This window comes from Ilyonectria robusta (assembly GCF_021365365.1).
Source record: "Ilyonectria robusta strain PMI_751 chromosome Unknown BGZ61scaffold_30, whole genome shotgun sequence".
NCBI lineage: Eukaryota > Fungi > Ascomycota > Sordariomycetes > Hypocreales > Nectriaceae > Ilyonectria > Ilyonectria robusta.
Window position 1 is genome coordinate 315,150 of NW_025764464.1, and position 17,745 is coordinate 332,894.

Consider the following 17,745-nt stretch of genomic DNA (forward strand, 5'->3'; position numbering starts at 1 on the left):
GTCTTAGGCAAAGGGAAAGTGAGTCTTTCTTTTCTTTTCTATGCCCCAATTTGCCATTTCTTCGCAGAGGAGACATATCTTTTGACAATTTACCCCTTGGCTGCTAGCCACCATGACCGGCGACTTTGATACGAGGCGCGGGATTGCCGCCGCCCAAATCCCCATCTTCAGCGTCTTCCTTGGCTTCGGCGTCTTCTTCAGACTCCAACGCAAGAATGGCTGGTTCAGCATCTCCCTTTTCTCTACGATCCGGCTCGTAGGTGCAAGCTGCATGCTGGCAACATTAACCACCGACGCTCGCGGAGTCTGGGCCGCCGTGTTCGTGTGCGAGTCCCTCGGCCTCGTCCTCTTGACTTTTGTCCTGCTAAACCTGCTGAAGAGCGCGTGAGTTTCTCCTACCATCCTTCACCCGCGAACCTCTATCCACGCGCTGACCCGATGCCCTTGGAAATAGCAACGAATGCCTAAATGTCTGGACCAGTTGGCATTTCCGAATACCCGAACTTATTTGCTGGGCGGGAATCGGTGTCTCTGTCGCCGACTTTGTTGGTGCCAGCAATCGAGAGAACGCAATGGCGCCGAGCGTCCTGACGCGTGTCAGTGTCGGTCTCTTTGTCGCGCTCTTTGCATGGACAGTCCTATTATTCGTCTACATATTCCAGTCACGGCATCAACTGCCAGCCACTCAGAAGCATGGTGTCGTCGGCGTTGGCATCGCGATCCCTTTCATGACGATCCGCACGCTACAAACGTTGATATATACCGCCACCGCCGCGGCGCGCTTCAGTGCTGTAACTGGAAGCGCCATGATATACCTTTTTATGACGATGCTGCCAGAGGTAGGTGTGTTGTCCTCTATCGTCTGGGCCATCATGGGCTCGCTACCAACGTCTAAGAAGGTGCGAGTGCCGAGTGAGGATGGTGGCGAGTTCAGCGACCTCACAGCTGAAGGGAGGAGAACGTAAATAACATTTCTTTTGATGTATTTGTTGGATAATCACTCCGTCTTTAATGGCCCCAAGGCGCCTTGATTAATTTAGATATGTATTGTTTGACTAGAATCCTGATATTGCCTAGAATTCTTGTAGCATTGATATAATTCCATTTTCAGCCGCCGTTTGCAAGCGCCTATTTTAGTTACACGCAAAGTAGACACGGAATTTCGGCTTCTCCCTAAATTGGGAATTACTTTAATTCTGATATCTCAAACTCCTTTCTATATTTTACTAAATTTATAGTCGTTTGTAAGATTCTTTTTATGAATTGGTTTCTACCTAACTGTGAAACTATGAAGAGGAGCATAGATACCCACACTGGGGCAAAATGACACTGGTGAGTTTGCAATTCCGGACCTCCTCTAGAACCCCCCTAGCGCCCTTTTCATCTGGGTCCTAAGCTCCTTGAACATCTGAACGAACGCATCTTCAACGCCAACCACATAGCATTTCCTCCAATTGCTCATGGCGCTTCAAGGCATGTTCAAAGTCAGGATAGGCGGTACTGTCTCCACGGGCGAACGCCTCGTACAGCCCAGCAACACCTCTGGTCGCGGCCGGGAGTTCCGCCTGCCATGGCTCCCAGCTCCAGCCAACCTCTTCAACGTGATCTGTAGCAAAGTCGTGCAGTAGGATCTTAATGGGTCTCGAGGCCAAGGTTCGTGGGGTCGTCCCGCCTTCTGCTGTTAACTTGATCTCGCCCTTTTCTCCATTGATGGTCCAGACCAAACGGGGTTCGCCAGGGAATGGCTGACCCTGGCGGTACCTGACGAGGAGAGAAGCCCTGTCTTGGACGTGTACGTTATCTCCCAACTGGGCAGTGACGAAAACAAGGTCTGGCACGTCCGACTTAACAGTCTCCACGACCGTGCCAGTCTTTGAAGAGGTGAGCCCGACTTCAGGGCGCTGCAGCTGAAGTCGGCTACCAATGTCTTGAGCATCCCCGAGCACAAATTGGAGGAAATCCCACACTGAGAAGAATCAGTACAGCGAGCATGGACACCCAACGAACCTAAGAGAAGCAGCTTACAGTGACTGAAACCAACCATGACCATGTTACCTCCCGTCTCCAGCTGGGTAAAGTATTTCAGGGACTGGGGGATCACGTCGCGAGCACCGGCACCTCCACTCGCTTTCACCTCCGAGCTGAGAACCTTGCCAATGCGACCCTGCTCCAGAATTTCTTGTACCGCATCGATTGGAGCGGTGACGCGCCCTTGCAGGCCGATGAGAGACCTGATTCCCTGTTCCCTAGCCAGGCCAGCTAGCTCGCGCACCTGCGAGATGTTAGATGCAAGCGGCCATTCTACAAAGACTGCCTTGCCGGCAACGATGCTGGGCTCGATGGTCTCGTAATGTTTGTCGACGCGGGTGCTACACACTACGAAGTCGACGTCAGCATCTCGAGCGAGGTCGTTAGGGCTGCCGTATGCCCGAGTTTCTGGGGGGAGTTGGAACATATCAATGGCCAGGCGTGCGGACTCTACGCTTGAGTTGCAGAGGGCGACAATCCTGTAATGAGCCTTGCCGCGAGGAGAGAGGAGGTAGGGCAGGTGAGCAACGCTAGCCCAGCTACCGACGTTTGTGGCAGACAGGCCAATGATTCCGAGCCGGATTGGAGCCATGCTTTGTTGTCGCAGAGACGGAGGAGGCGAAAGTTAGAATTAAGATTATTCCAACATCTCTCTTGCGGAAGGGCAGTTGATCGATTCTCTGTAGTAAGGTTCCTTATGTACCTAGTCTCTTTGCCCCCATTCTCGATCGGTCTTGAGCAGCGTCATCGGAGGTCACTGGCACTCGTATCCTCTGTAGAAACAACAATCCGATGATGGAGCAATCAGAGACAGAAGCGGCGTTAGGCCAAACCTCGGTGGCATACTTCAACTCTAGGGTGAGAGAATGCACAAGATTAAGCCCGCTCTCCCCACCCCTTCTCTAGCGCGTCAGTAGGTTGCATTAGCTTCGTGACGGAATAATCGTGGATACCTCATTGGGCAGAGCGAAGCTTAACAGAGAGGCTGGTAATAGAGTACCTCGGTACAATCTATTTTAAACAGTAAATTTATTAAAAGAATTTAAGAGATATTATTATTTAGTTTTTTATTTGAAGTTAAAAATACTTACCAACTTTAATTAGTTTTTTTTTTACCTTCGCTCAGCAAGGAGGGAGGAGATAGCAGCGGCGAATCTGAGGAATCCCGTCCCTTATTTAGCTCAAGGCCCACAAAACCAGGGTAGGGGCTTCTTGTTACCTTCATAATTATGGAAAATCCCAGGACAATAACTGGCCGTGTCGTAATGAGATAATTCCACAGGTATAACCCGCACCTCGAATAGGTTTCCTGAATGGGAAAGACATTAACAGACCCCGGTCATGGGTGGTGACCCATTTGCCGCTTTGGGATATCCATTCGAACATGGGGCGAAGGCACGTAAAATCTCGTTCGCCTCTTGACGCGAGACACTGGGTCAGAAGGTCAGATAGTTCTAGTAAGTGTACTGCTAGAATTGGTAGTTTGTAAGCAGTGGACGTATGGACGAACAACCGCTACCAATGCAGCAGATCCCACTGTGGTGTCATGCTGATCCAGTAAAACCTTTTAGACGGACCCTGGAACGCTACTCATCAGAGCCCGTCCGTTCATCTCTTACCGCTCTCCAATAATTTGTGGACTCTAGAAGCTTATGACAGTCCTTGACCACCCACGGCCATTTGGATGCAAATGCTTCGGTAACCTCCCACCCTCGAGAGTCCCATGGATCTCCCCATGCAATTATGCCCCCACAGCCACCAGCAACTGCCTGAAACCCCCTCAGATCGCGACATAGCTCCTTCTTGCAATAAGAGTTCTCGTCATGGCGCAGTAGATTGTCCCGAATTTCTGGAAACGGCAGGATGTCAATCCAAGGGTGATGGCTTATGGTGAGCTGAAGATGGGTAGGTCTCAGGCTCAGCGGTAGAGAGTTATGCGCTGCGATGTCGACATCCTCGGAGGGAAGCTGGGACCGTGATCCAGGAACCATGATACCCTGCGTGATCCCCATGAGTCTTGCATTAATCACTAGAGCCCGCGTCGTGTTAAATTGGACCAGGCTGAGCAGCATATCTACGCGCGGTGAACCATGCAAGAACGTCTGATGAGCATCGGTGGTGAACTGAAGGATGAACCATTCAGTGCGCTCAGAGTCGGGCTCACAGGCTGTAAATAAACTGAGATCCAAGGGCCCGACGGCATTTCCAGCAGAGAGATAGGTGGTGAGTTGATACTCGTTGAAAGAGCCGCAGGGGGGCCGCCGTGTTTCTACCGAGACGGGTGGAATGTGACAGTCTCCCTCTACTGAACGGGATGCAAGGCTGGTCTTTGCTTTCTTGCGCTGCCCTTTTCCTCGGGCGCAATGTCGCAGTTAGTGCAGGGCCATTTATCAACGGGGCTGAAGGGTAAACAAACGGCTGATCCTCTGGTGGATCCGATCTTGAATTTTCTTCCTTTCTTTTGGGTTGCTGATACCGGTCCAATCATCTCCTGGACCTGCAAGTGCCTGCTGCGGCATATATTGGAGCGGGATTAGGTTGGGGGGGACTGTTGTCTGACCGATTGGCGCAGAGGGATTGTTCGCTTGACGTGGTGGTGTTGACATCTTATCCCCTTGTTTTGTGACTATGGATTTCCCTTTGTCTTTTGATGTGATATCTCAAGCAATGGGCGAAGATGATACGAATGGTAATGTTGATTGATAACCTGACGTCGTGATGAGGAGTTGTCTTAATTACCTAGCTTGAAGTCACGACTCATGTCATGACCAGGCGGTCACAACCGGCAGTAATATAGCCCATTTTTCTTTCACCAATCGGACTGAATCATCCCGGCTCACCCAGTGGACTTGGTATAATTCTGGTACAGGGTGAGAGCCTGGATGGTTGGACTCGGGCTGGCGGTCTCCAGGCGCTAGCTCTCCTCTCGGCCAATTTGCCCTGGGAGCCGGAATATCTTCTTTACTAATTCAGAAAAGTCGAATCCTTATTTTGGTCTTGTACTATGGATGCCGTATTTAAACCTTGCTGGTTCCTGCCATCAGCTCCAAATTCCACTCTTTGTCTTTTGCATGTACAGTTTCCCAGAGAAGAAACCAATCTCTTCAACACCCAACACCATGGTTCAAAACGAAGCTGCTTGGATTACTTCGCCTTCGGAGTATCCCTTCACCGTCAAGGAAGGTCCCAACCCTACTGCGGGTGCGGGAGAAATTGTCATCAAGAATGCCGCCGTGTCCATCGTCAGTTCCCCAATCTTAATGCCGTCCCGAAGCTTGTTTCATGTCTGACTGTCCTGCTAGAACCCCGTCGACTGGAAGATACAGTATGTCCTCGACCCTCGCTCGACCCTACGCCGCTGCCTTGATAAATCTAATACCTTACAGGACTCACGGGAGTTATCTATCACGATACCCCTTCATCCTGGGCGAGGATGCCGCTGGCTTCGTGGAGGAGGTCGGCGCCGGTGTCACCCGGTTCAAGAAGGGCGACAGAGTCGTTGCGTTAGTCCACCTCGCATGATATAACCTCTTCTCCGGAATCAATTGCTCACTTCTGTCGAAACAGGCACTGCCATGGCCTGATGACGAGAAACCCTGCCAACTCGGCTTTCCAAACCCACCCGGTAGCCACCAGTCTCTTGGCGTCCCCCATCCCTGAGTCGATGAGCTTCGAGCAGGCTGTTGTTCTCCCCCTTGCCATCTCGACGGCCAGCGCCGGCCTGTACCCCAGGGACCGTCTCAACCTCCCGCTGCCCTCGGCCACGAAGCCTGAGAAGAATGGTAAGACCGTCTTGATCTGGGGCGGCGCATCCTCCGTCGGCGCCACCGCCATCCAGCTCGCGGCGGCCTCGGGTGCGACTGTCATCACTACGGCTTCCCCGGCCAACCACAAGTTTGTGGAGTCGCTTGGTGCCGACATGGTCTTCGACTACAGGTCTTCCACCGTGGTGGAGGACATTTCTAGCGTTCTCAGCAAGACCGACTTCGTCGGCGTGTACGATGCTATTGGCGAGGACCCTAGCTTCGATGCCGTGTCTGCTATTCTTGACCGACTCAACAAGAAGGTCCCTGTTGCCAGCGTCCTCCCCTGCAACAACAGCACTGAGCTATTCGCTCCTGTGTACGGTGAGCATTAGCCGGGCCACTACATTTGCGTATGCAAGAGTCGCTAATATTATTGCACAGTTGTTGCCTTTGCCATTATTCAGGAGCCCAACCAGCACATTGGTGAATGGATCTGGGAGAAATTCCTCCCCGAGGCCTTGGCCAATGACTCGTTCCAGGCTAAGCCTGATCCCGCCGTGACTGGCCACGGTCTGAAGGATATTCAGAACGCTCTTGATGTGCAGCGTAAGGGCGTCTCGGCGAAGAAGATTGTTGTCATTCTTTGAAGTAGCGTAGTGTAATAAGAATTGCTCCACCTCGTACAAGACTCCACTCCAAGCTCAGGTTTCCACAAATGCTACTCTCGTTGGTGAATTTAACGGCTCGTTTACCTTGCAAAATTGAACCATGGCATGTTGCATGATGCGCTGTTCCGTAGATGCCGATCTGGGTCAACGCTATTATGGCGTTGTGGCTCGACCTAATGCATGCTACTGACTTTGCTTTCCGCTACTGTAGTGTCCCATCCAGGGCTGAAAATAGACGCTAATGCAAGTCCCTGACAGTCCCCACAGGATATGCCGTTTAGGGGCAGCCTTGAGTTGGGCCGAGATCTCATGCTTATGTTAGATCCACCACAACGAGAGCGGATTATACGGCTGGGACCAGTCAAGAATCTCCTCGAGAGACCCATTCGTATTCCTTCAAGTCGGAATATATTAGGTCTCGACACAGCGATTTTGTATGCCGACGATCCAAATTCTCCCATCTTGCACCGCTTCGTATCAACCACCTCGGCGTGTCAACGACTCGATTCGTCAACATGAGCTCTATCGGAACTATCTGGACCTACCCGTTCAACCCCCGCGCCATGAAGGTATGATAACATTTGTCCTATACATTTAACCAGTACCCTCTCATCATCATCATCATCTCCCGCTGACTCCCGACGCAGGTTCAGGCCGTGGCGGCAGTGAACGGCTTGACGGTCCAAATTGCCCCCGACTTCGCCATGGGCAAGACGAACAAGACTCCCCAGTTCCTTGCCGACTTCCCAATGGGCAGGGTTCCGACTTTCAAGTCCGCCACTGGCCTCGCCCTCTTCGAGTCTGACGCCATCACCCAGTACATCGCCGAGAGTGGCCCCGCAAGTGCCCAGCTGCTGGGTACCACTGTCGAGGAACGTGCCACCATTCGGCAGTGGATTGGCTTCGCCGACCACGAGCTGTTTGAACCCCTGACGACCCTCATTCTCTGGCGGTATGGAATGGCCCCCTTCAACGAAGAGGCCGAGAAAGCCGCGTTGCTGCGTCTGGACGTATCCCTTACCGTGCTGGAGAAGCAGCTGCAGGGGCGTCGGCACATCGCTTCAGAGCAGCTGAGCCTGGCAGACATCTCCGTTGCCGCAAGTTTGTATTGGGGCTTTGCCCAAGTCCTGGACGTGGAGCTCAGGGCCAAGTTTAGCCAGACTGTGGAGTGGTACCTGCGAGTGATTCAGGATGAGCGAGTCAAGTCTGCCTTTGGCGAGAAGAACTTCATTGAGGCCAGGAAGACTAGCCCCTCACAGTAACTGCGAAGCGAAACGGCCGAGCCGCTGACTTCATCGGTACGAGATAGGATTGAAACGGATAATTATAATGTCGTCCCGGATCGAAGACTGCTGACATATGCCTGCTGCACTAAGTTGATCTCCTTTGGTGATGTAAATTGCTCCAATGCAATTTGACATGTTTCATAATGTGCGCCCCTTTAAAATTCTTCCAAAAAGACGGCGTTTTGTAGGATGTCCTGGCTCCATGTGGGAAGGTCAGGCAAAGGCCCGCAACTCATGGCATGGCATCTTAAAACCCCACGGTAGCTGATATATCCAATCTACAGCGAGTCATTTATTAGTGGCCCGGAGGTTCCGAGGATCGCTCGCTGTATATAGTCGCCTCAGGAAGCTCTGGATTCCCATCCTCGATTTTGACACCACTCTGCTGTCTTCTTCAACTCGCTGTCTTTTGCTACATCCACTGCACATCCGCTGTTGGTTTCTTTTCTCCATCCAACATGTCGACCGTTGTCGGTATCGCTGGTCTCACCGGCAAGTTTGCCCAGTGCGTGGCGAAAGAACTGCAAGCATATCCTAATGTCACCATCAAGGGCTTCTGCCGAAGCCCACAGAAGCTGCCACAGGCGGTTCCGGAAAAATACAACATCAGGGTCATTCAGGGGGGGTTTGACGACGAAGCGGCCGTCCAAGAGTTTGTCCGAGGAACCGACGTCGTCATCTGCTGCTACTTTGGCGACACCGATGTCATGAATCGGGGCCAGAAGATCTTGATCGACGCCTGCGCCAAGGAGGGCGTCCCGCGATACCTCCCCAGTGACTATGCCGTCGACTACACCAAGATTCCGGAGGGCGAGCTGTTCCCCAAGGAGTCGGCCAAGATTGTCATGAACTATCTTGTGGGGAAGAAGGTCGCTGGAGTGCACGTTTTGGTCGGTGGTCTGATTGAGACCTTCTGGAGTGAATACTTCCGCATCTTTGATGCTAACACCCAGACGATTACGTACTGGGGCACGGGTGATGAGAAGTGGGATCTGACGACATATGAGACTGTTGCCGCCTACACCGCCGCTCTGGCAGTCGATAAGAACGCCTCTGGCGTCTTCCGCTGTAAGTTGACAGATCTAGCACCGCCTGCTGGGATAGAGTCAGCTAACAGGACCAGTCCGAGGGGACTGCAAGAGCGTCTCCGAAATCAAGGAAATTTATGAGAACATCTACCAATCCAGTCTCCACCTCAAGCGCCTCGGGTCTCTTGATGAGCTTTACAGCACTGTCAAGGACGAGTTCAAGAAGGACCCCAACAACGTCATGGCCTGGGCTCCCGGGTAGAACTGTCCTACTCCTTATAGATTCGTCCGAGCATGCACTAACGGTCAACTTTAGATGCTTTACCTACTGGTGCACGAACGGTGTTGCACATCTTGGTGATAACCTCGACAACACGAAGTACCCTGACATCGTCCCAGTCGACATGGAGGGGTTCTTAAGAGCCCGCAAGAAGGAGGATGTCGCCATTGCCGATCAGCAGCTTGGTTTCTAGTTCATTAACCCTGCGGGGTGGTACGCAGTCCCAGCATTGAAGGAACCACAGAGAGAGGCGACTTACCGAAAGACAAAGAGCTACGTGTAGTCAGCAATATTCGTAATAAATCTTAGATTTACTGGATAGGCATTCTCATGATTGTAGCATATTTCATCGGTCAGTCTTAGCTAGCTAGCTTGGAAATACTCCTTAGTTGTCAAGCACATGACGGTATCTCGCCTTTCCGTTACCCAACCATGCCATTACCTAGTAACGAGTTTCTTCTCTACCTCTGCCGTAGTCTAGCAACCGCTGCGTTGGCATTTGGCGCTACTGCAACCCACTGACGCGCCAAGGAAGGGCCGCAGAAAGTGGTAGGTGAAGCATGCGCCGTTGAATTTTAGCCTGAAGCCGCTTGCCTTGGATATTGCTCTCATCAGCCAGTCGTTGCAGTACACTGCGACATAATTAACTTCCTGGAGTTACTAGGACTCTCTGGGTGCATACAAGCAAGGGCTGGTAAGTAAGTGGATAGAGCCATGGATCTAAACTATCACGAATGCAGGCATCTAACCGGCGTATACCCACACACCGCTTTTCTTGAAGATTCAATTCTGTCGTCATCAAGCGGAGTACTCACTTGCGGCCGAAGAATCTTCCCCCTTATGACGGTTTCATCACGCGTCGCGACTCAACCCAGCGCTACCTGTCAAGTGGCCAACACCATCATTGCGTATCGAAGATGAGCAGACGGAAAGAATCACGGGATCCACTACGAGCGAGGACTTCACGCATCAAAAAGCACACCGGCCAGCAGAAACAGAAGCGCAACTATCCAGCATGGTACATTCGGCTTCTACGTTTGACTATTACAGGGGATAGAGATGTGGAAGAGTACGACTTCGACGAGGACATTTCTGAGTTGGAAGAGGACCCAGATGATGGCCCCGCAGAGGAACGCTTCTGTGACTGTGATGGCGAGGAGGACCCCGAGTGTGTCTGCCAGATTGAAGACCGAGAATCCGAGAGATCACACGATGATTCCGGGGCCGAGTATTATTACGAGCTGAAAGACCAGCGCGAGGAGAGGAAGAAGGATTTATTCAGGCTAAAGAAACAGGAAGAAAAAGGAAAAGGCAGAGTTGCGAGAATACGACAGAACGAAGCAAGATGAGGTTCGTGCTGCTTACCAGTCACTGAAGGATAAGCGGCTGGTTCCCCAACAAAATCCTGTTGAATCTCTCGCTACAGGCTGGTTCGACTTGTTCAGCACCGATCTCATCGATTTTTGCTACATCACGGCAGCCAGCACCAAGCGCCGGTTTGACATTGGATATCCCATACAGGAGGACGGGAAAATTGCCTCTGAGAGGCCGAAAGATTGGGATGGAATCATATACTGCAGCATCTATATCCAAGACGACGAGTTATGCGAATTTGAATTCCCAGCCCCGAAATACGCGAGCTTGGAACCTATCACGCTGCGCTCTCACTATGGAGGACATAAAGTGTCCGTCATCTTCATAGGCAACGGCTACATGAAAATTACGCTCTCGCGGAAATCCGTGTTCATGGCCAGTCATCGTCCAGTCTCGCCTGGTGCTCAGGAATTTTTTGAGTTCTTCGGCATCATACGGGATGAGGAAAAGGCTCGCGCGGAAGGGCTGGCAGCAGAAGAGAAGCGTGCGAGGGAACAGCCTCCGTCACCGCGTGAGACTTTCTTCGAGATGTACCATCCCATGGGGTCGTGGAATCAGTCAAGGTGGCTGTGACAGGGATGCCAGGAGAAGCCATAATTTGATTGGGGAGTTGGTATTTGGGGTAGCAACGGAACGCTCGGAGATGGTGCAAAACGATGTTGGAGGCGGATTGTTAGTCTTTTCTGATTTGATCTCCGAGAACACTGTCGTGTAATTGCTTTCTTTGTCAAAGTCACAAGCCGGGATATTATCTTGTTCGATTTCACTGCGAAATATTTATAATAGCTCTACCCCTTCAGTTCCCTGTGTCCATGACCAAGACCCCTTTCCAGGTTGACCTGTTCCCTGGCAACGCAAGATGCAATAAAGTTGGTTGGTAGCGGCTGCAATCTTTTATCTTTAGGGCTAAGAATCTCCTCAGACTTTGCCAGATAGCTGTCTCGGAAGGCGCACCAAAGCTTCTCATCGGCCCTATTCTCCATCAAAGGGAGCGGGTAGTAGGGGTCGTTCTCGAAGAAGGCAATGACGAGTTGATTAATCAAAGCTTCTGGCTCTTCCCAGCCAATGGCTTCCTCCCAACGGGAACAAAGGTTGAAATCCAGGAGCCAGATGCGAATGATTTTGTTCTTCAAGTCGAATGCGGTGTCCAGGGCGGAATCTGTCGATTTGTTTTGAAGAGACCCGTCGGCCCTGGGCGGAGCATTGGCCGCCTCGCTTCCAAGAACAAACTCGACATCGTACCCATCGACGTTGGCGTCCCAGTGCATGATTGCAAGTGCATCTCCTATAGCCCTGGCGTAATTCTCCACAGGTAGCTTTAGGCCTAACATCTGATCGAGATGGAGATTGAAGTTGCGCAACGAAAAGTTTCGCTGGGGGGGAGTATTGGGCCGAAGACGCTTTCCGAGATAGATTCGAGCCAGACAATCTCGGTTTAGGTGGTTGATGAGTGCATCGGCCTGCATAGACCTTTCGCAGAACCGTGAAATCAAGGCGGTTCGTACAATCTTGGGCAACGGTAAGATTCGCTCTGACATTAACGCAGAAGATGGAAATGGAAAGTCGCCGTGCCGCTCAGTGAATAACGGGCCCCGCTGCTCCCACCAATGCGAATCGTGAGACGGAATGTGTTTGATGACTTTGGGAACTCGACATTCGACGATTGTGATTTGACGGGAAAACGCAGCGTAAACTGCTTGATGAACTTGATAGTCGACCATGAGTGCATCTTTAAACCCTTGCTTTGCGACTTTGACAACGTATTCACGACCTGGTCGTTCAAAAATCAGACCACATTGTCCAAAGCCGATCTTCCGAAATCCGGAAATGGAATTGGCGGAAGGTATGATTTGCTGATAATGAATCACAGAAGACCCGAAAATTAGTCTTCTCAGCTTCTTGTCGCGCTGGTTGTCGAGCTGCTCCGAGAGGGCATTTGTTGCTGCTGCAATATGGGCCCCGAGGCCGACGGAGAGATGTGAGGCAGTCGATTCCTCATCGCAATTACGCCCAGAAGACATTGTGAAGGCGGTGCGCCGGAATGATGTGACGAGACGATCCGGGGGAAATAATTACTAAACCATCACTTTTAGGAAAATAAGAAAAATCTTTAGTCTGGTACCTAAATACTAAATAACAAGTGCCTTGAGAGCTCGAGGGTCACAAAGGTTGTTGCCTGGGTCATAGTCATGCGGCTGTCTTACTTTTAAGTGCTACGCAACCAGAATCATCCAGGTCAGGCCCTCACTCCTACTAGGGCGCCGAATATTCTAATTGTCGTGTAGATTTCCTTGAGAGACATCTGTCGAGAGTGGGTATATTGGACGATACAGGTCTTTGGTATTCATCAGCGCCCGACTGCCTTTGCGACACCTCACGACGTGGCGAAGTAATTGTGCGACGACAGTTTCTTCCCAGTGTCGCATGGGTGCACCCAGAGACGTCGGAAGCTTCTGCGTCTTACGTGATCGAGATTACGGCAGTAAACTCGTCTATGTTGAGCCCATTCCGTGGTGCAAGGGTCACCCGACGAAGCATCGTTTCATCTCAAATGGAGTCTGAGCGAGTGAGCCATTAAACGCAATGTGGGCGCTACAGCACCTAATCACGCGTCATCTTCACACTCATGCTCGTATAGTCTTGATGATACTAACTCATCTGCAGGGTACACAGCATCGACATAGCATATCTCAATGGCTTCGGGGCGCCTTACAGCAACCACATATTTTCCCTTGTTGATCCCCGCACCAAGTAAATCATGCACAGTCAGCTGAAGGAATGACCCCGCTTCTCAGGATCACAGCCAATCTCTCCGCTTAGCAAGCAGTTTTCCTTCATCAACGAAGCTCAAATCTCTCAAAATGGAGAATGTGTCATCAGAGAGCCTGATCGCAGCAAGGGACCGACCGCCGTTGACCATTGAAAAGCTTCCTGGTGACGTGCTCTTCGACATTGCCACCAACATTGGCCATCTGTCGACATTTCAATCCCTAATCAGCGCCTCTCCAACCATCAGACGGGCGTTCAAAGAGCACGAACACTTGGTGGCCGCGCGCCTCATACAGCGTTATATCCACCCAAGCGTTTTACCCGAGGCTGTTGTCTGCCACGAGGTCAATGTTCTCGGCAAAGACTATGGCTCGGAGGAGTACAAATCGCAATGGCTTACTCTTCTCGGGCATCTAGCCACAGATCGAAATGCTTCTCATTTCAAGTTTGATTTGAGAGCCGTTTACCAGCTCGTCAACTTCCACAAGGTGATTGAGTTGTTGACCCAGAGGCTCTGGGACTGTGCGATAGACCCATGGCGGCCAGATTCTTGGCCGGCCAAGGCCATGACTCGATCCGAGCAGCTTCGGACATCCAGGGCAATGTATCGCTTGCAAATCTTCTTCCTTGGGCCGCTTGATGCAGATATTGCAAAGAACTTCTCGAAACTGTTCTGTGCCTGGGAAGTAGATCAAATGATCGCCGTTCAGTACTGGCTCACACGAACGGTAGCCAAAGGTGAGTTTGTCTATTGTCATTCCATCACCATACTTTACCTAATTTCGGTACAACCATAGCATTCAAGTACTGTGCATCCATGGATATTGAGTTCGCCCTTGAGAACACAGCTTACTGGCTACCGAATCGCGAACGTGAGCACTTGATGCTTACCAAGGTTTTGCAAAAGAGTGGCGCTACTATGCGAGATCTGTTCTTCCTAGATTTGCAGCGCAAATTCGACGCCATCAAAGGCCCCATTCCCCAGCAGCATGAGAACTGGACTCTAGACGATTTTACTCTCAGATCAACAGCAATACGTCTTTTGTCAAAGCCACTTTATGATTTGCGAGAAGAACTCTCTTCAGTGATACAGGGTGGGGACGAAGGACTCTTGAGAATGATAGAACGGCAGCCCGTACATGACGACCTTGATTCAAGCAAGGTATGGCGCGCGGCATATCATCACGGCCTTGACTTCCGCAAGTGGAGTCATCAGGTGAAAGCACTCTGCATCCTCTGTGACAAGGACAGACTCGATCAACTTGGTTTCCCCGACGGCGAGATTCCCTCCATTGACTCAGCATTCATCGACATGGAAGACTGGCGAGAGGAGTCAGACCATGAGTCTTCCATGACAGCGAAGCGGACGCTGTACGATTCTGGACACCGGGGCTTCTTCGACTTTAACAAGTTTCGGGGAAACTGGAGCGCCCCAATCTTGGATGACGTGGGTCGTCTTTTGCGCTTTCACTTCGACTCCTCCTGTCCGCTTTGTAAGCCTGGTATTGAGGACAATGATATCAGCTTCCTATGGCTCTTATAATACACGGCTCAACCCGTTCCGATGCTTGGTCAACAATGGCTACATGCGCTGCAAGGTTGATACAGGGCTTTGACTGCTGAATATGAATTATCATTGTTCCAACATGTCTCTATTTTTAATTATTACCCTCTGGCAGAGCCGTGAAGAAGGGGGCTGCCATCACCAACAAAAGTACTCTCTCGCGATACCCCATAAACGACAAGTTCGTCATCGAACCTCTGTAACAAACTCAACCATGGCATCCAGGCGACGAGGTACCTGATAAATATCGACCGCTTTTCCTGTTGCTTGTCTAAACCGCTACTAGTGCGCGATGGACTTTGGGCAGTGCCCGACATCGCGCCTATTATTAACGCCTTTTCAGACTGTTCTATTGCCTCGGGGAAGAATTTCTCCCTCGCGAGCGTGTAGAGAGTCCCGGTGAAGCCAAATAGGCCGACGAGGAAAGGTAATAGCTGGCCTGGGTTTGATAGGGCATTCCCATCACGTCCACCGAGGACGCCCGCGATGTTGTTGAAGTTGAGTGTAAATTCAACCATGACAATCGAGTAAATAAGCCAGACGAGGTTGGCTACGCGAAGGACCCTGTGCATTATGACGAGTCTTCTCACACTTGATTAGCACCGTCTTGAAAGAAGCTCAAAGACATGTAGGGCATACTCATTAGTCTTTAGGCCTGTCACGTAACGAGGACGAGACCATGCGTCAGCTCGCGCTGTATTGGCCCAATTCTTCGCAAAGGAGCCCCGGAGGTTCTCCAGACAGAACCATCCAGCAAGACCAGACACCAGCATCATGGCGCCGAACCAGGCTGTGCAGCACGCGCTGACAACTAAGTAGTAGTAGCGGATGCCCCCCGTGATGGGCAACTTTGCAAAGAAGAAGGTGAAAGTCTCGGAACATTCCGAGGGATTAGGAGGCTTCAAGCCTTGCAAGTCCGTCATGGAGTCAAGCTTGCCTGTCACGCCCCAGCCCCAGAACCAGATTCCGTAAGTGCTAACAGCGAGACAGATGAGCAAGCGGATATGAGTGCCGTAGCCGCCGAATAAACGGACGGCGGCGGGCCCATTGTCCTTGTATAGACGGGTCCGGTAGCCCCAGAGGGAGAGGGTGCCAAACACAGTGCCGCCACAGAGGTGCATGAGAACCAGACCGTCGGCCTGGCTCAATGTGGCGTTGACGGAGTCGTTGAGCATGGCGATGAGGAGGGTGAGGAGGAAAATGGTGTTGGTGTCGGCGGCCGAGGGAATGGCCGAGGCCAGCAACGTGTTGGCGAGGTATGCTTGGAGCCAGGCGAAGTAGATGCCGAGACGGACGCCGAGACCATAGTAGTCAGAAGCAACAGCGGTTTGGCATTCGATGCCACCCGCACGGGGGAAGATCATGACGGCGATCTAGAAGACAAGAGACGGCTTGAAATGGAAGAAAGAAAGAGAGAGACGGCAAATCATCAACGCAGTGGGCGTATTTGAATTGAAACAGCCAAGGAACCGTGTGAGCTAAATAAATCCGCCCCCAACTTGGCGAGAGTCCATTTCAAAACTCTAGTCCCAAGCTAGAGACGCCACCATCACAATGCCCTTGCAAAATACCTCAGCCTCACCTGGAGAAGACGCTAGATGATGCTAACCGCGCCATCGCTAGAATCCTCAATGATGAAGGGGGATACTAAAAACTAGGCTGGGGCTTGGAAATGCTGCGATATACAACAGACGCTAACGGCCTAATTAACTGCGAGTCCATGATGGATTTTTTGCAAGAAAGAATAACGTGCAGTTTCTGTGTTGAGTACATTTTGCAAATACGCACGGTGGATGCCTAACTTACGCCCGTATACAAAAGGGACTTTGGTGAGCTAAATCTCACGCTCGATGGGCGTTGCCAAGGTCAATGCTCTCAGAAAGGGAAGGCTGGCCGCATCCTCTACCAAAAGGAACATAGCCCAAGTTAGTGGCCTTAAAAGGCAGCCGTACTCCGTAGGAGCAGCTAGTTGTGACCAGGGCCCCTGGGTATTCGGTAGAGTCAACCCAATCACTGGCTTGCTCATGCTTCATAACCCCGTTTGATTTATCTAGATTGGTTGCATCGGGATCCACCAAAGATTAGAACTTTGCCAAAGTTCTGACCAGTACGGCCCGCAGCTTTAGCCAGATGATGGTCAAACGGAGGCTTCAGCCTTCAGCTGTCTAGTCAGGGCTCCCGCGGAATTTTAAATTCGCAGGTCCTGCGTGTCACAGCCCGTATCGTGGCTACAGTCGGTAGCCAGCCCTATTTATTTTCACCAATTAGGTATACAAGGAGCGCCGCGACCCTCTGCGCTCCAACGCTTGAGACTCATAACAACACCACAAGAAGCGCCAGGGTTCTCCAGTAAACCACCTCACAAGACACAGTGTATATATATTCACTTAGCACTTGAACTACAATCCTTGAACTCCTTAGCTATTAATACAACTTGGTTACTTAGCTTACTGTACTAGCTAAACATTACTAGACGCGGCACTCTCACCCTACTATTTTACCCCGTTTGCAGTAACCACACTACGATCTATGTACTTGGGTACTGACGTCCAGATCCCCACTAGTACCCGAAACCCACGATTGTTGGAGTAGGGTTTGGTCAAGCCAGCCCTACAGCTAGGGTACTGTATTTGGCAGGGGATACCACCTAATCCTCTGGAATAAAAAAACCGATCCTTAGAGAGACTTCAACAACGATCAATGACTACCCTATACTGACAGTCTAGAATAAGCACGGCCGTCACATCAGATCATAAGAGGGGAAACGGGATCAGATCCACTAAAAGCTCCCCGCATGGCTGCTATATCTCACTGTCGATCGACAAGGCGGCATGTAACGTAACATCCCCGCCCACCTCGTGTTTTCTGGCAGAAGGAATGTGATACGCTCAAACGCCTGATAAAAGTGATGGGAAAAGCTTTAGACACCGGGACAATTCATGGCAATCTGAGGAATAAGTATAATTAAAAGCTCAATATTGCTCTATGACCACACCCAAATT

The 17,745-nt window shown here is 51.2% G+C and overlaps 10 protein-coding genes across 10 annotated transcripts; 6 read left to right on the top strand and 4 right to left on the bottom strand.

Annotated features, from left to right (window-relative positions):
- Positions 1-112: 112 nt before the first annotated feature.
- BGZ61DRAFT_366530 (uncharacterized protein) lies at positions 113-965 on the top strand (the record flags this gene model as incomplete). Its single annotated transcript, XM_046241693.1, has 2 exons — positions 113-384; positions 455-965. The coding sequence occupies 2 exons, from the start codon at positions 113-115 to the stop codon at positions 963-965; spliced, it is 783 nt and encodes a 260-aa protein (XP_046097316.1).
- Positions 966-1,424: 459 nt separating this feature from the next.
- BGZ61DRAFT_431276 (uncharacterized protein) lies at positions 1,425-2,620 on the bottom strand (the record flags this gene model as incomplete). Its single annotated transcript, XM_046243844.1, has 2 exons — positions 1,425-1,966; positions 2,026-2,620. The coding sequence occupies 2 exons, from the start codon at positions 2,618-2,620 to the stop codon at positions 1,425-1,427; spliced, it is 1,137 nt and encodes a 378-aa protein (XP_046097317.1).
- Positions 2,621-3,614: 994 nt separating this feature from the next.
- Positions 3,615-4,151, bottom strand: BGZ61DRAFT_366457 (uncharacterized protein; the record flags this gene model as incomplete). The annotated part of the gene is made up of 1 exon (XM_046241685.1): positions 3,615-4,151. A coding segment is annotated over one exon (537 nt), but the record flags the coding sequence as incomplete, so codon positions are not given.
- Positions 4,152-5,147: 996 nt separating this feature from the next.
- Positions 5,148-6,421, top strand: BGZ61DRAFT_366384 (chaperonin 10-like protein; the record flags this gene model as incomplete). Its single annotated transcript, XM_046241679.1, has 5 exons — positions 5,148-5,270; positions 5,331-5,353; positions 5,415-5,531; positions 5,596-6,155; positions 6,216-6,421. The coding sequence occupies 5 exons, from the start codon at positions 5,148-5,150 to the stop codon at positions 6,419-6,421; spliced, it is 1,029 nt and encodes a 342-aa protein (XP_046097319.1).
- A 536-nt stretch (positions 6,422-6,957) lies between these two features.
- Positions 6,958-7,704, top strand: BGZ61DRAFT_498854 (glutathione S-transferase; the record flags this gene model as incomplete). The annotated part of the gene is made up of 2 exons (XM_046251330.1): positions 6,958-7,011; positions 7,090-7,704. The coding sequence occupies 2 exons, from the start codon at positions 6,958-6,960 to the stop codon at positions 7,702-7,704; spliced, it is 669 nt and encodes a 222-aa protein (XP_046097320.1).
- Positions 7,705-8,186: 482 nt separating this feature from the next.
- Positions 8,187-9,229, top strand: BGZ61DRAFT_366452 (uncharacterized protein; the record flags this gene model as incomplete). The annotated part of the gene is made up of 4 exons (XM_046241683.1): positions 8,187-8,513; positions 8,595-8,796; positions 8,852-9,014; positions 9,073-9,229. 4 exons carry the CDS (start codon positions 8,187-8,189, stop codon positions 9,227-9,229), a joined length of 849 nt encoding a protein of 282 aa, XP_046097321.1.
- Positions 9,230-9,859: 630 nt separating this feature from the next.
- BGZ61DRAFT_593110 (uncharacterized protein) lies at positions 9,860-10,983 on the top strand (the record flags this gene model as incomplete). Its single annotated transcript, XM_046256771.1, has 2 exons — positions 9,860-10,264; positions 10,332-10,983. The coding sequence occupies exons 1-2, from the start codon at positions 9,954-9,956 to the stop codon at positions 10,981-10,983; spliced, it is 963 nt and encodes a 320-aa protein (XP_046097322.1). The 5' UTR covers positions 9,860-9,953.
- A 178-nt stretch (positions 10,984-11,161) lies between these two features.
- Positions 11,162-12,431, bottom strand: BGZ61DRAFT_561455 (zinc finger protein-domain-containing protein; the record flags this gene model as incomplete). The annotated part of the gene is made up of 2 exons (XM_046255815.1): positions 11,162-12,263; positions 12,381-12,431. 2 exons carry the CDS (start codon positions 12,429-12,431, stop codon positions 11,199-11,201), a joined length of 1,116 nt encoding a protein of 371 aa, XP_046097323.1. The 3' UTR covers positions 11,162-11,198.
- An 840-nt stretch (positions 12,432-13,271) lies between these two features.
- Positions 13,272-14,722, top strand: BGZ61DRAFT_538754 (uncharacterized protein; the record flags this gene model as incomplete). Its single annotated transcript, XM_046254691.1, has 2 exons — positions 13,272-13,917; positions 13,977-14,722. 2 exons carry the CDS (start codon positions 13,272-13,274, stop codon positions 14,720-14,722), a joined length of 1,392 nt encoding a protein of 463 aa, XP_046097324.1.
- A 453-nt stretch (positions 14,723-15,175) lies between these two features.
- BGZ61DRAFT_462235 (uncharacterized protein) lies at positions 15,176-16,164 on the bottom strand. The gene has a single exon (XM_046247261.1). The coding sequence runs from the start codon at positions 16,105-16,107 to the stop codon at positions 15,340-15,342; it is 768 nt and encodes a 255-aa protein (XP_046097325.1). The 5' UTR covers positions 16,108-16,164; the 3' UTR covers positions 15,176-15,339.
- Positions 16,165-17,745: the final 1,581 nt, after the last annotated feature.